The 14035-nt window shown below is 48.7% G+C and overlaps 2 protein-coding genes across 2 annotated transcripts; one reads left to right on the top strand and one right to left on the bottom strand.

The window, feature by feature from the left end:
• Positions 1-747: 747 nt before the first annotated feature.
• LOC119317594 (dof zinc finger protein DOF5.6-like) lies at positions 748-4780 on the top strand. Its single transcript, XM_037592078.1, has 2 exons — positions 748-1324; positions 3637-4780. Exons 1-2 carry the CDS (start codon positions 1268-1270, stop codon positions 4498-4500), a joined length of 921 nt encoding a protein of 306 aa, XP_037447975.1. The 5' UTR covers positions 748-1267; the 3' UTR covers positions 4501-4780.
• Positions 4781-6530: 1750 nt separating this feature from the next.
• On the bottom strand, positions 6531-9559 carry LOC119317593 (putative pentatricopeptide repeat-containing protein At3g01580). Its single transcript, XM_037592077.1, has 2 exons — positions 7319-9559; positions 6531-6816 (listed from the first exon to the last, which is right to left on the bottom strand). Exon 1 carries the CDS (start codon positions 9502-9504, stop codon positions 7408-7410), a length of 2097 nt encoding a protein of 698 aa, XP_037447974.1. The 5' UTR covers positions 9505-9559; the 3' UTR covers positions 6531-6816; positions 7319-7407.
• Between the last annotated feature and the right edge of the window lie 4476 nt (positions 9560-14035).

Below are 14035 nucleotides of genomic sequence, written 5' to 3'. Positions count from 1 at the left end.
AAAATATATTTTAGAGCTTTTGGTTTGCAGGAATGAGTCCCTATTCCTACACAGGAATAATTCATATCCTTCGTATTTTAAAGAAGAAGAAAATTAGCTCAGAGGTAATGATCAAAATTGCATCCATTCGGCAGGAGTGGTAAGCTATAAAAAACAATGAACAATAGATATATACTAGGAGTATAATTTTTCTGTCCTATCTATTATGAAAAAAGGCTTTATAGCGACACATGAATTACTGCGTCTTTTCTATTCTTATATAATTTCAATTTCCTACGGTAAAATGAGGGCCTAGCTAGGCTCCAGCTGCAGCTACGCAAACAAACAACCACCCCGGCAAACGGCGAAATTGACTGCCACAGCTGTACTACTAGGCGCTTCGTGTACCCACGCCGTAATTCTCACCTCGGAAACACGCTAGCAACGCCGTGAACCGTGAACCGGACCACCCACCGATCCGGGTGAGGTCGATGGGATACGTAGCCAGCCGTAGGCGCTAGCATGAAGATGAAGGCCGCCGACCGACACGCGCACACGCCGCGGGATGCGAGCCGCGCGCGTAGGCAGGCCCACCAGTGGCGAGGAGACGAGAAGATGGCCGTCTTCCCCCACGCCATGTCTCCACACAGACTCCACCCCAACACGGTGGGCCTCCCCGCCCGCCCCACCACACCCCCGGCAACATGCGTCGCATGCAACCAACCCCACCACCACCACCGAGCCAGGCCAAGCCCCTGGCGATCAGAGGCAGCAGCACAGTAGCCTACCCACACCAAGCTCGTTCCAGTCCGCCCTCCATCCGGCTGGGGCTTTGGCCATGGCTCCGCTGCTTTTCGCTCCCTTCTTATTCACATCTCCCCCCTCCTCCACGTCTCTCACCAACTACCAGTAGCGCCGCAGCCCACCAGCTTCCCCGCCTCATATCTCCTCTTCCTTCTCCACAGCTTCTCTTCTCCTGTCCAGCATCGATGTGTCGATCCACACCCCGCCCTCCTCTTCATCTTCATGTTCTTCCTAGCTACTAATCGGTGAATCCGCCTCCTCTTAGCTAGCTAGCCAATCGCCCTGAAACCCGTCGACAAATAACGAAACGAGAACAAGCAGGCCGCGTGCGTGTGCAGTAGGTGTAGACCATCGATCGTATCTAGGTTTGAGTTGCTGCTGGATCTTCGATTTGCCGGGGCTACGTGCATAGATAGCGGCTGGCAGTGAGGTTGCCGCATCTTTGGGGTGCCTTGACTGCTTGATTGGGAAGCCCGGGCGATCGATGATGGCAGGCGCAGCTCATCCGATGCATTTCTGCATGGACTCCGACTGGCTCAAGGTATGTCACCCACATATATATGTACACCTATCGTGCTTGTAATTAACAAGCACTTTGTTTTGATTTGCGTGATCAACTAGCACTTGGTTTGATTTGGCTTTGCGCGATCAACGTGATTTTTGTCTCCATCTCCTCATCTTGAGATGAGACCGTGTTCACATACGCTGGTGTGTACATGCAGCTACTCTAGCTACCGTGCAGCCTTCAGAAAATAACCACTGCTTTCGTTTTCCAGTCTACCCATATACACGTTGTAGGATCTACATATACAGGAGATCGAAGTTGTGATTAATTGACCTAGCAGCATAGGAAGAAACAAGCGTCACGCTAGTAGGTGTATTCTGCATCCAAATCAATTATAAAGACTGTTGGAGGAGAATTAATGACTCAATATATAGCTTCACAGATCTACCTATTTGATACTGTACGTACCTAGGCGCTGCAGATCTACAGGCAGCTGGATCCTGATACTTGATTAGCTAGAATTGAAAAAAAATTCCTGTCGTCGTTGATCACATGTAGTATGAACGAACATATGCAAATTCTCTTAGTCAGTTGTGGTATTCATACTAGCTAGTAGCGCATGTAGTTTTCGTTGATAAGGTTAGTCTGTATTTCTAAAAAAAAATCTTTCGTTCGTACCTTTTGTTTCACAGAGGTTCTAAAACTTTTCCTTTACCTGAACAGTTTTCACGAGTATGTACTGCTGGTAAGAGCATCACTTAATTATTAGTATGATTTTGCTAAATCTAAGTCGCTTCAGATATTCTTAATTACGTCTAAGTCGACACCCTAAACAGTCTGATGTCTCTGCATTGAGATTTGTGGAAGGGTGAGGGGGAAACAAGATTTTATTGGATACCACCCTAGTTAATTTGTTTAGACAGACCCTAGTTAATTTGTGAGATGCGTAGTATCTACGTGAGCTGACCAAATTTACTGTAGGAGATATGTGTGAGAAATATGCACTGTTCCATCATCCATGTAAACAGCATCCGGTTGTTTCAGCTTTGGACCATGAATGGATATTTCTCACCAGTGTAAATACCACATTTTAAGACACACTAAACATTTTGTTTCCATAGCTTTGTTACACAAAGAAACTTTAAAAGGAAAACAAGCAAAAGATGCAACAAAAGCGGGCATTCTACCAGACATTAGTAGTTTTAGTGCGTGTCCATTTTAAGAAACTGTGAAAAGTGAATGGTAGCTATCGACTAGCTAACCAGAGACCCACATGTATTGCAAGCAAAAGCAACGACAAGATAAAGAGATTCAAACAAGTACAACTTGATCATCTGATAAGTTTCACTTTAACTTTTGAACATGACATAAATTCTGCCTCTCCTTGAAAGGTAAAAATGTTAATGCGGAGAAACAACGGCATTTGGAGCGGAGGCAGATTTAGCACAATAGTACATTATGAGTAGAATAGCCTTTTTTAAGGAGACTTGGCTTGAACTCTGTGGATAACTCTCATGCTACTTATGTTCCATAATGTATTGCATATTGTTTTTTTTAGAGTGGACCAAGTCTACAGAGAAAAATCATCCATATATATCTGCAACACCTAACATAACAAAAGTGTCTCAGGATGTATCTAACGATATATATTTGTATTCAATATATGTAGTTTTGTTTATAAACTTGTTCAATGTTCCTCTAAAAAAATCTGTATCCACTACGAATGGGAGGAGTAACATTCATGTCGTTGAATTAAGCTCGGATGGGATGATAGCTAGGGCACAACACACCAATGCATACAGTCTGCAACTCTGCATAAAACATTGTATATTTGACATAAATTAACTGTATATGTATAACTAGGAACAAGCTAGACTATGATCACTCTTAAGGATCTAGAGTTGCGAGTAATCATGAGAAATGCATGGAGAATGGTGGAGAGATCAAGACCAAGTCGCCAAGTACACTACGTATGGCCCTCAAGAAATCTACACACCCCTTGTTACTTTTGCATGTGATGGAAAGCAAGTGATCAGTCTGAGTCTAAAAGTACGTATACCATAGGATCGGCCCCAGATCGATCTAGAACTTGGACCTACTTGATGCTTCCATCATGAAGCGCCATGGGTGTCGCAAGCTTTACCCTTTGAGAAACCCTAGCTTGGTCTGCATGCAGTTTGCTGCGACATGCATGGGACCATGCATGCATGCAGCTAGCAGCTTGGCCAAGACGCTTTCGCGCATTCCGAGGCTTCCATTCTTCTGTCACATGCCACAGCTAATGATGATTACAGATCACACTGCGACAACGTGCTGACGTTGATCTGGTGTGTGCCTTTTGCTTTCAGGGCATCGTTCCCGAGGACCAGGGCGGGATGGGGTCGTCGTCGCCGTCGGAGGAGCTGATCATCGCGTGCCCGGAGCCGATGCAGGCCCAGCAGGCGGCGGACCGGCGGCTGCGCCCGCAGCACGACCAGCCGCTCAAGTGCCCGCGCTGCGACTCCACGCACACCAAGTTCTGCTACTACAACAACTACAGCCTCTCCCAGCCGCGCTACTTCTGCAAGACGTGCCGCCGCTACTGGACCAAGGGCGGCTCCCTCCGCAACGTCCCCGTCGGCGGCGGCTGCCGCAAGAACAAGCGCGCCAGCGCCGCCAAGAAGCCCTCTGCTGCCGCCGCCATCACGCCGCCGATTTCGATGATGCAGCAGCTTCACCACGGGCGACACATGGCAGAGACCGGACTCCACCTGTCCTTCTCCGGGATGCAGCCGCCGGCGGTCTCGGCCGCCGACCCGCTTTGCAGCCTCGGGCTCTTCGACTGGAAGTACGACCACATCCTCTCGGGCTCCGGCGGCTTTGAGAGCGCGAACTCTGAGGCTCACTTCACCGGGCCAGGCATGATGGGCATTGCCAACGGAAGCGGCGGTGGCGGCGCGGAGTACCACGCACTGAACGCGCTCCGGTATGCAGCCGGGCTTGGCGAGCACCTTGCGCTTCCATTTGGTGGCGCGACGTCGCGGGCTGAGCGTGACAGTGTCGTTGCCGAGATGAAGCCGCAGGCGGAGAGGCTGCTGTCGCTGGAGTGGTGCGGCGAGGCGAGCCGCGCGCCGACAGAGACCTCCATCAGCTCCCTGGGCGGGCTCGGCCTGTGGAGCGGCATGATCACCGGCGCCACCCACCATCACCATGGCTCCTCTGCTGCCATCTGAACGAGGCGAAGCATCGTGTCAACGCCCCCATGCATGCGTTAGTGGTTTGCTAATACGCATTGACGAGTGCGAGGACTACGTAGAAGTGATTGCCTTTTTCTTGCTTGCTCCCTGTGTGGTTTCATGCATGATCTGCTGCTGTTTCTTTTCCTTTGCTTTTGTTCACATCGTTTGTTTGGATCGATGTTTGCATCCCCTTGTGTTTCTTTTTTGGGGGGTAATCACCCCCTTATGTTTCAAGTGTTGTACTGGACAATGTTCCGTGTTGCATAACTTCACACGTTGCTGTGGTTCGATCAATTAAGTTTGCGACTCGCTGCTGCCTAAGATTTATAGGCTTGTTTGGAGTAGGCTAAGATGTTCACAAGCACAGTGCTCATAGGTTTTCAAGGTTGATCGATCAATTAAATTTGAGGCCCGAAAGTCAAGATTCCAATACAAGCCAATTTGTACATTTGATACAAATTAACAGCCCTATGAGCATCAGCTTCCCTGAAACTGTCTTGGAACACCAGAGCAGGAAGGAAGAAGTGATACGGACGTTGATGCTAGTGATGTCGAGGGATCAATACAGCGAAATATCTACGCTCCTAATTATTTTCAGTTGAGTGAAGATGGATCGGTGGTCAAATCATTGAACAATCATTCTTGTTTTGTTCTGAGCGCATGCAATTACGGTGTATTTCTTGATTTGGTCCCGGGAGATAAGAAACGAACTGAGTTATATGGTAATGGAAAACTACAACGTGAGTACTACTTGCATGGATCTCATCGGTCCTTGAGCCGTGCATACTCAGGCCACAAGGTTGTACGTATGGATGAGTTTACAAGGGAATATTCTAATCGGAGATATAGAGGCGTTGTACGCTGGTTTAAAAGAAAATCAATGCAATTTAGATTTTTATATTTATTCTTGCCAGGCAAAGAGACGTATCAGGGAGGAACATGTAGAAGATGCAGCGCATGGAGTCTTCTTTCCTTAAAGGAAATTGGATGGGGTCCACCTGCCATGCAATCAGAGAAGACGCACGAACCTACAACAGAATTAGTTTCCTTTTATGTTTAGCCGTGAGAGATATCAATTGATGAATAGTTCGGTTTGTTGCTCAAGTTAGATGGATTGGCTAATATATAAAGCCATGATGTGTTCATTGTAAAGCAGGTTATTTGATAAAATAGACATGATGTGTTTTCAAGGGTAGACACCCGTATCAAGTTTTAGGGGGATCTTTAGAAAACCTCTGTGTTGCGATTTCTTTGTAGAAATTGTTTTTGCGCGTGAGTATCATCGTCGAGATTGATTTTCTCGTGCTGGGCCATAAGGTTCAAACCCTCTATTTCGTGCATATCGCGTGCACGGGTGAGAGGCTACTGCTGCTGAAGGTGGAGTGTCGTGAAAGATCGGGCCGCAACAACGGATCGGATCTCGCCTCGAGGTTCGGTCTTTATCAAGAAGTATGCTAATTTCCTTGGGTGACAACAGGGGCGTCCATAGTACCGGCGCACCATGTTTGTAGATTTGCTTCAGTAGAGTGTTAGGCCAGGAGTTCTTTGTTCAAGTCTGGGGTAACTACAAAATGTCAAGCCGTAACATGCACATCTCAAGCCATATATCAATATCGTAAACAACCCTTATGAGATAAGCTTGTGTGGCTCTTGACAGCTGCAAGAAGTATTGAACTGGCACACATCAGCTTGGCCATCCTAAATTGTTTCTCCGTCCCATAATTCTTGTTGTGGTTTTAGTTCAAACTGAGGGAGCATGTGTCTGCAGATTGAATACTAGGTGCAACTGACTGATAATGCTGCCATAGCCCATAGCTCCTCATTTCTGTGACGTCCGATAAGTAAGCTTCTTTGGCCACATAGCAGAAAAACGGATAAAACACACAGATAAGTGTCACCATGGCTCAAAGAAATCAGCGGCGTGCAGGTAACTGACCGGTGAGACCGAGACTATACATCATAAACCAATGCGGCCAAGGCAATTAGACGCAAACATTGTCATAGTTCCACCTTTGTTATGGTAATAATAAATTCATCCAGGTGTTCAGAGCGATTCAAAAAAACACTACAAAAGATAACAAATGCAAGGCAGTGCTGATGTAGTCCACACAGACTGGCTAGGTTAATTCAACCGCATCATGCTACTCTTAACCACACTCAGAATGAAACAAGCGGATAGGCCCGCAGAAAGAGTAACTTCATAACTGGTTTCTGTACCTGCTAATCGCTGCCTGCATACCACACATAGGAGAAAGAGACAAGCACTGGCTTGCAATCGTGCCATTATGTGGCATATATAAGTATATTGCCCTACACAGAGCACAATAACATATCAATCAACTTTCTACTTGAAACAACTTTTAGAACCGGTCAAACAGTGCAAGCTGCAGTGAACTGTAGATGAATTTACTCTGCAAAAGCATTGGAGGTTCAATGCATGAAACTCATTATCTCCAGAGAACAAATGCATAATGACTTCCGACTACGAGAGAGCACTAACAGCTCACATATCATGAGTCCTGAGCAGACCTGAACAAACGCATTCTCCAACATGAAACTACCTACAACCAGTGGTTAGTTCAGGGCATTTGTGTTGACATCAGGTCAACGCGCTTCTTTAATTATGGAAAAAGGTAGCCATGCTCTGACCATAAAGTTAAATCTACAACACATACATAGCTGATTGACTGATTGTTAAATGAAGGGGACTACAGCTATACACTTCTTGGAAGTGTCTGTCCTACATATACAATTTTACAATTAGTGCAAAACTAAGCTGTGCTACTTTTCTCATTATAAGATGAATTATTACCTTGCATATGCTATTTTGTTGTTACTTTCTTCTAGGAACTCACCACCAAGTGAAGTGTATTGAAAGATCATGTTTCAGCTCAGAGAAGATCAGAAATCTTCAAACACCAAGTGACCGTCCAACTGAAAGAAACAATCATCCCCTCTCAACTTTCGTGACAACTCCCAGAGCAATGTAGAGATCTTCTCCCAATCTTGGTGTGACCTCTCCCCAGCTGTGAATGTGTGCATTGCATTATTGATCTCTACTGCACTGCAGCCAGGCACTTTTTTCAAACCTCTGTCTCTGATAATGTCCCTAGTCTCTTTTACATTGTCCCACTTTTCATCAAAAGCATATATATTAGTCAAGAGATTGTAGTAGCCAACATGATCAGAATCCAGCTTGAGTAGTTTGGCAGCTACCACACCACTCATCTCTGTGTCACGGTGTTCTCTGCAGGCAGCAAGCAAGGCACACCAAGTATGAGCATCAGCTCTCCCACCTGTTTCATGAAGGAGCTTCGCTGCCTCTTGCAATTCACCGGCCCGGCCAAGGAGATCAACCATGGCACTACGATGCTCTGCATTTGGCATGATTCCATAGACTCGGGTCATGCTTTTAAAAATGGACTTTCCTTCCTGCACTAGTCCAGAGTGGCTGCATGCCGATAACACAGATACAAATGTCAGGCTATTAGGTTTAACTGAAGAAGCAACCATCCTTTGGTACAAGGCAACAGCTTGCTGCCCAAGGCCATGGACTCCATAACCTGAGATCATTGAGCTCCACAGCACAATATCCTTCTCAGTGGCACTTTCAAATACCCTGACAGCGCTACCCAAGTTTCCACATTTAGAATACAAATCCACAAGTGCAGCTGCCACAAACTTCTTATCACAGAAACCAGTGTTAATCAAATAGCCATGGAGACAAAAGGCTTGATTCATAACACCAGATTCTGAGCATGCAGCAAGTACCTTCACCATAGTGACAGCGTCAGGGACAGGACCATCCAACAACATGCACTTGAAGACTCTCATCGACTCATCAGGGAGACCATTTTGGGTAAGACCACTGATGACCGCTGCCCAAGCAACTGCATCTTTCTTTGGCATCCGAAGAAATAACTGCATTGCCTTCTCCTGGCACGAGCACTTCATGTACATATCAACCAGCGCAGTTGCAACTGTCATCTCAAGTTCGCAACCTATCTTGACAGCAATGTCATGCAACCTCTTGCCTTCTTCAACATCCAGAGCAAGCGAACAGGCCTGCAGAACACTCACCACGGTAACTGCATTTGGCTTCACTCCTGCCGCAACCATTTTCTTATATAAGCTCAACGCTTCAGAGGTGTGTCCAGATTGCACATATCCTGTGACCATACAGCTCCATGTGACCACGTCTCTCTCCATCATTCCGTCGAATAACCTCCTTGCAGATTGCACAGCTCCAATCCGCATGTAAAGCCCAAGAATAGCATTCACCAGAACCAAGTCGTACTCCAAGTCATTCTTGAGAACATATGCATGGCAGGCCTGCCCATTTCGGGCATCCCTCAACTGCGCCGCTGCCGAGATCACGCTCACAAGAGTGACTGGACTCGGCATGAAACCCTGGCCAATCACACTCCTTGCAAAGAACTCCAGTGCCTCCTGTGCCATCCCGTTCTGCTCGTACCCAGTCACCACGGAAGTCCGGAGGACGATGTCTGGTTCCTCGAACGCGTTGAAGGCGTTGATTGAGCCAACCATGTCGCCGCACTTCGCGTACATCTGCACAAGCGCAGCGGCCACGAAGGCGTCGGTGTACGCGGCGCAGGATCGGACGGCGAGCGCGTGCACGGCGCGGCCGTGGGCGAGGGAGGGGAGCATGGCGCAGGACTTGAGCAGGAGGGACAGCGTGAAGGCGTCCGGGCGGACGCGGAGGCGCGGGAAGAGGAGGAGCACGTCGCGCCACTGGCCCGCCCGGACGCGGGCGCGGAGGAGCGCATTGGCAAGGCGCGGGGTCGGGGCGGGGATTTCATCGAACAGGTGGCGAGCGAGGGCGGGAGGGTAGGACGCGAGGACACGAGAGGTGAGGTGGTGGGAGGAGTGGAGGTGGCCCGAGCGGAGGAGGTGGGCGTGGAGGCGCGCGGCGGCAAGGGGGCTGGAGGAGTCCGCGGCGGCTTCTAGAAGCTTCTGGAGCGGCTGCCAACCTCGCATGTGAGGGAGTGACGAGGGAAAGTGTGCACTGACGATGAAGAGATCAAAACCGAGACTTTTCTGAATGCTCGCATCGGGTCCAGAAGAGCAGTTTCAGGCGCTTTTCTATCAGACCCACTGCGAAGCGGCACCGAATCGTGTGCGCAACCCAATTTGTAATTTTCGTTATGGTCGTGATTCAAATGCAGGAAGAGGTGCATTTTTCTTATTTTCTTTTTGAGAAACTTTTTTTTTGAAAGATCCAGATTGCCTGGCTTATCATTGATTTAGCAGAGGGGAGAATAAAAAAAGTTAGGCGCCGGCGCACCGGCCGAAACGGTTCGGCCGGTCCAACCCCAGCCACCCGATCCAGCGAGCAACCGTCCGATCTGTGCGTTGACTTCTCTCTCTCCTTCATCCTCTCCGCGCGCAGCGCGAGCGCGGCTCCCTGTCTCCTGGCTGCCCCTGGCCCGCCGGCCGCTACCCCCTCATCTACAACCCCTCTCTCCGCCACTCCCGTGCTGCTGGATGCCGCACTCGCCGCCGGTCGCCATCGTCCAGATCCACGCATGCAGCAAAAACTTCGCCTGTGGGTTGCAGCTCCGCGTCGCTGGTGATGGCCGTGGCTCCGGCAACACCAGTCGCCGGTTGCAGCTCCGCTGGATGCAGCTCTTGTTGCCGCCGGTTGCAGCTCGACGTTTGCCGTTGCCGCTGGCATGTGGCTCCCATGGCGCCCGTTGCAGCTTTCTATTGCACGGTGGTAGCAAACGGGGAAAACGGTTGCAGCAAAAAAGTCTGTCACCGTCGTCGCCGTTTGTAGCTCGTCGTTGCACGTAGCAGCCATTGCGTTCTAGAAAAAGAATGGATGTCGCAAAACGTGCTGTCGGTTGTAGCAAAAAACTACGACGCTTGCCGCAAAATTGTCATCGCCGCCGTCGCGGGTCATAACTCGGTCGTGATGGATGCAGCAAAACGTGATGCCGGATGTAGCAAAAAGTGACGCTAGTTGTAGCAAAACTGCGACACCGGCTATGTGTTGTAGCAAAACGTGACGACGGTTGTAGCAAAATGCGATGTCGGTTGTAGCAAAATGTTATGCCGGTTGAAGCATTTAGCAAAAATTGCGACATTAGTTTTTTGCTAGGAGCAGCACCGCCCCGTCCTTGCCGTCCAGCGTGTGCCTTGTGGTTGTAGGCTTACAGCTCTGGTTGCAGCACCCCGATAGATGCTTCCGTAGCTTCACCGGCGGGGACTCGAAGTTGTAGTTGGGCGGAGGCCAAGGCTGAGATCCGAGGGGTGTAGACGGCCATGGCCGCGGGGAGCTAGCGGGGATACAAATTGAGGAGGAGGATGGCAGAGGGGCTCGCCGGCCATGAAGGAGGGGCGGTGTTGCGCGCCGTCGCACGCGAGCACTCGCCGCCGATGAGAGCTTCTGGAGGTTGCGAGCAGCCTGGGAAGGCTGTGTAGAGGAGCAGAGCTGCGATGGATGGGCTGGAGGAGGAAGAAGAGGAAAAGTCATGCGAGACCCATCATATACACGTCTCACGCGGGGTGGTTGTTTGCGTGTTCGTGTGAGCCAGCGTGGCCCGCGAGCCGGCGCAAAGTTCGGCCGGCGCACCGGCTCCAATCGTTTTCCAATAAAAAAGGGCTAACTGATCGAGAGTGCGGTCAGCAGCAGAGAGATGAAAACAAAAATTCAGGCTAGCGACTAGAGCAGCCGAAAAGCTAGCCTGACGATCAAAAAATGCTTATGTCTTACGTTGGATCCCCGAAAGGGGTCGCTAAACAGGTCGTGCCAGCAAGGCGCCATTGCTCCAGGTCACATCTGATCGAGGCGATGATGTCGCTGACGCTTGATTGTTTCCTCTTGAAGGTGCAGTTACGCTCCAGCCAAATGCGCCAAGAGAATTAGGGCGGTGAGCGACAGTATCCCTCGCCGGTGGCCCGGCTCCGTCTTGCTCGCGATCATGGCCACCATCTCCATGGTCGCGCCGCGTGGTGACCAGTCTTCAGGGCACAGGGCGGCACATCCCTTCCATTGCGCTGCACGTTGCCATACCTCTCTGGCGACCGTGCACTCCCAGAAGAGGTGCACCGACGACTCAAGGTTCTGATTGCAGAGTTGACAGAAGTAGGCGTTTTCCCAGCCCCGTCGTTGCAACCGATCGTTGCACCATAGCCGGTTGTGATGCAATAGCCAGCAGAAGAACTTCACTTGCCGCGTTGCCCAGGTCTTCCAGATGAGTCTTTTGAGCTCAGAGCGCGGCTGGCTTGAAAACTGCAACAACATCATCTAACTCCAGCACTGTTTTCGGCAGTCACAGTCAAATGGATCGGTCAGGTTCATAGAATGAACATCCTGTGTCGTAAAATTTACTGGATTATGACCACAATATGTTGTAAATAGAAGCCCGGCATGTTCAGAAGCTCTTTTGCCCACTTGAAACTCCTTTTTTTGCTCTTCGACATACCCATCCATCAATTCAGTAAACATATGGGCTTTTGAATTGATTTTACTATTTACTAGTGTGGATGGGCTGTTTTGTCTTGGGCCCAAAAAAACAGTTACTACTAGTACAGTGGAGACACTCTACAGCTACCCAGAAAAACAATTACTACTACTACTACAGTGAAGACACTCTACCGCTTCTAGCTCCTCCTAGGTCATTGAAACGTCTCCCTCTACTGAATGCCGTTATACTTTTGTTCACCGACATGCGGGCCATGCAGCGCGCGGGCCCAAATGCCACCCACCAAATTAGAAGGTAGTATGCAGGCGGAGAGTCACCCCGGTCGTAGTGCGGCAGTAACGAGCCGTCGTATCACAAAACCCCACCTCCCCGCAGTCTAAGTTTGAAGGACGAAGCAACCATCATTTCACTCTTTGATGAATCCCCTTCTCTCTCACCATCTTCAAGAAAGGCAACACTCGCATCTGCCACTGTTCTTCTCTCCGAACGAAGGGAAGGTAAGCGGATCTGTGATGTTGGTATATTTTCGTTCAGAGAAAAAAAAGAACTTTTGCAAAGTAGTAACATATCCTCACTCTCTTTTTTGTTTCATTGTCATTGCGATTGTGTTTTCCTTTCAGTGGTCTCCTAGTATTCGTCAGTTTCATGATGTACCAAGGAGAACCAGGCAAAGATCTGCCGATATTGGAGCAGACGCGGGAGGATGATCCCCACGAGACAGAGAGCTCCAAGAAGATGGAGGCAACCACCAAGCCGACCCCAGATACGCTCACGGCCACTAGTGAGATGGTCAACGCCCCGTTTGAGGTTACAGCCCCCGTGGCACTGCAGGAGCAGGTTTCCCCCTTCGAGGATGTGTCCCCCCCGCTGAGCTGCCCAAGGTGATTTCCTTCTTTGCCGATCTCGATTGTGTTTTTTCATCTAAGTATGTGGTGATTTTTTTAGAAAAGGTAGTATGTGGTGATTAATAATGCAAAATTTTATTAGCTTCGATGCCATGCTATACATAGTGGTTTAAATAACTTGTGTTTCTTATACTGAAAAGTAATTCAGAATTTGTTTCTGTTTCAATTAGAGCCCTGATGCAGACAAGGATTGTGTGGTTGTACATGTCACTCGCTATGAGGCGGACGACCTGAATATACGCACTGGAAAACAGAGTTCTTAGGCTGTTGGATCCTGGAAGCCATTTGCGGTTATACCAATGGAGAGTTGTATTCCAGCCTCACTGTTGTCAGGCGTGTTGTCCAGGGTGTACTGAAGCACAAGAAGTTCAAAGCTACTCCTTCATTTGTGAGGCATACTGTTCTTGTCAAGCTTACGCAGGAAGATGACGTGGCATGCCTACACAAACAAGTTTATCAGTGGCAAGGCCACAAGGTTGTCTTCATGAAGGTTCGTAGGATTGAGCTACTGCGGGACGTCCTCGATGATGTTCATGGCAAGGTCCGTCTTGTGTCCAGCCCAAATTAGATCGAGGCATGAAATAGTTGCCCCAGCTAGTGTTTAATAGTAGTTTGGATTGTGTCTAATTATCCAAACCTTGCCTATTATCGACCCCTCTGGGGCTAGTAATCTGTTTGAATCCGTCTATGGGAACTGCTGCTACTTTTGTGTGCCCGTGAATCATGTGAGAACCATCGTAATTTTTGCCAAAACAGATGCGTCCTCACTAGTTTTTTCATGAATATGGCATGGTAAGACATAAGTTGTCACATTTTATCATACGAGCAGTGTGTGTTTTGATGAAATAGAGCACTCGTTCGAGAACCATGCGCCGACGTATACATAAGTACTTGTAAACACTGTTGGTGCTACCCCACTTGTAAGCAGTAGTGCAAAACATGGCACATTGGCTCAACTCGCTTCAACACTAGGCTATCGACCAGGTAACAATCAACAATCTGCTGTCTGACATATAAGCAATTATGTATCTTGTTACAGTGGTTCATGCAGTTAATTGAGGCCACAATGTAATAAATTCCAAACATTCACACGCTAGTCCAGCGCTCATGTGGAACAATCACATTAAACTCGTCTTCATAAAAAACTTGAAAAGCATAAATTAAGCAATTCTATAC

This window comes from Triticum dicoccoides, chromosome 6A, assembly GCF_002162155.2.
Source record: "Triticum dicoccoides isolate Atlit2015 ecotype Zavitan chromosome 6A, WEW_v2.0, whole genome shotgun sequence".
Taxonomy (NCBI): Eukaryota; Viridiplantae; Streptophyta; class Magnoliopsida; order Poales; family Poaceae; genus Triticum; species Triticum dicoccoides.
The sequence above is the reverse complement of the archived record's forward strand: the minus strand, read 5'-3'. Positions and strand labels throughout refer to the sequence as shown.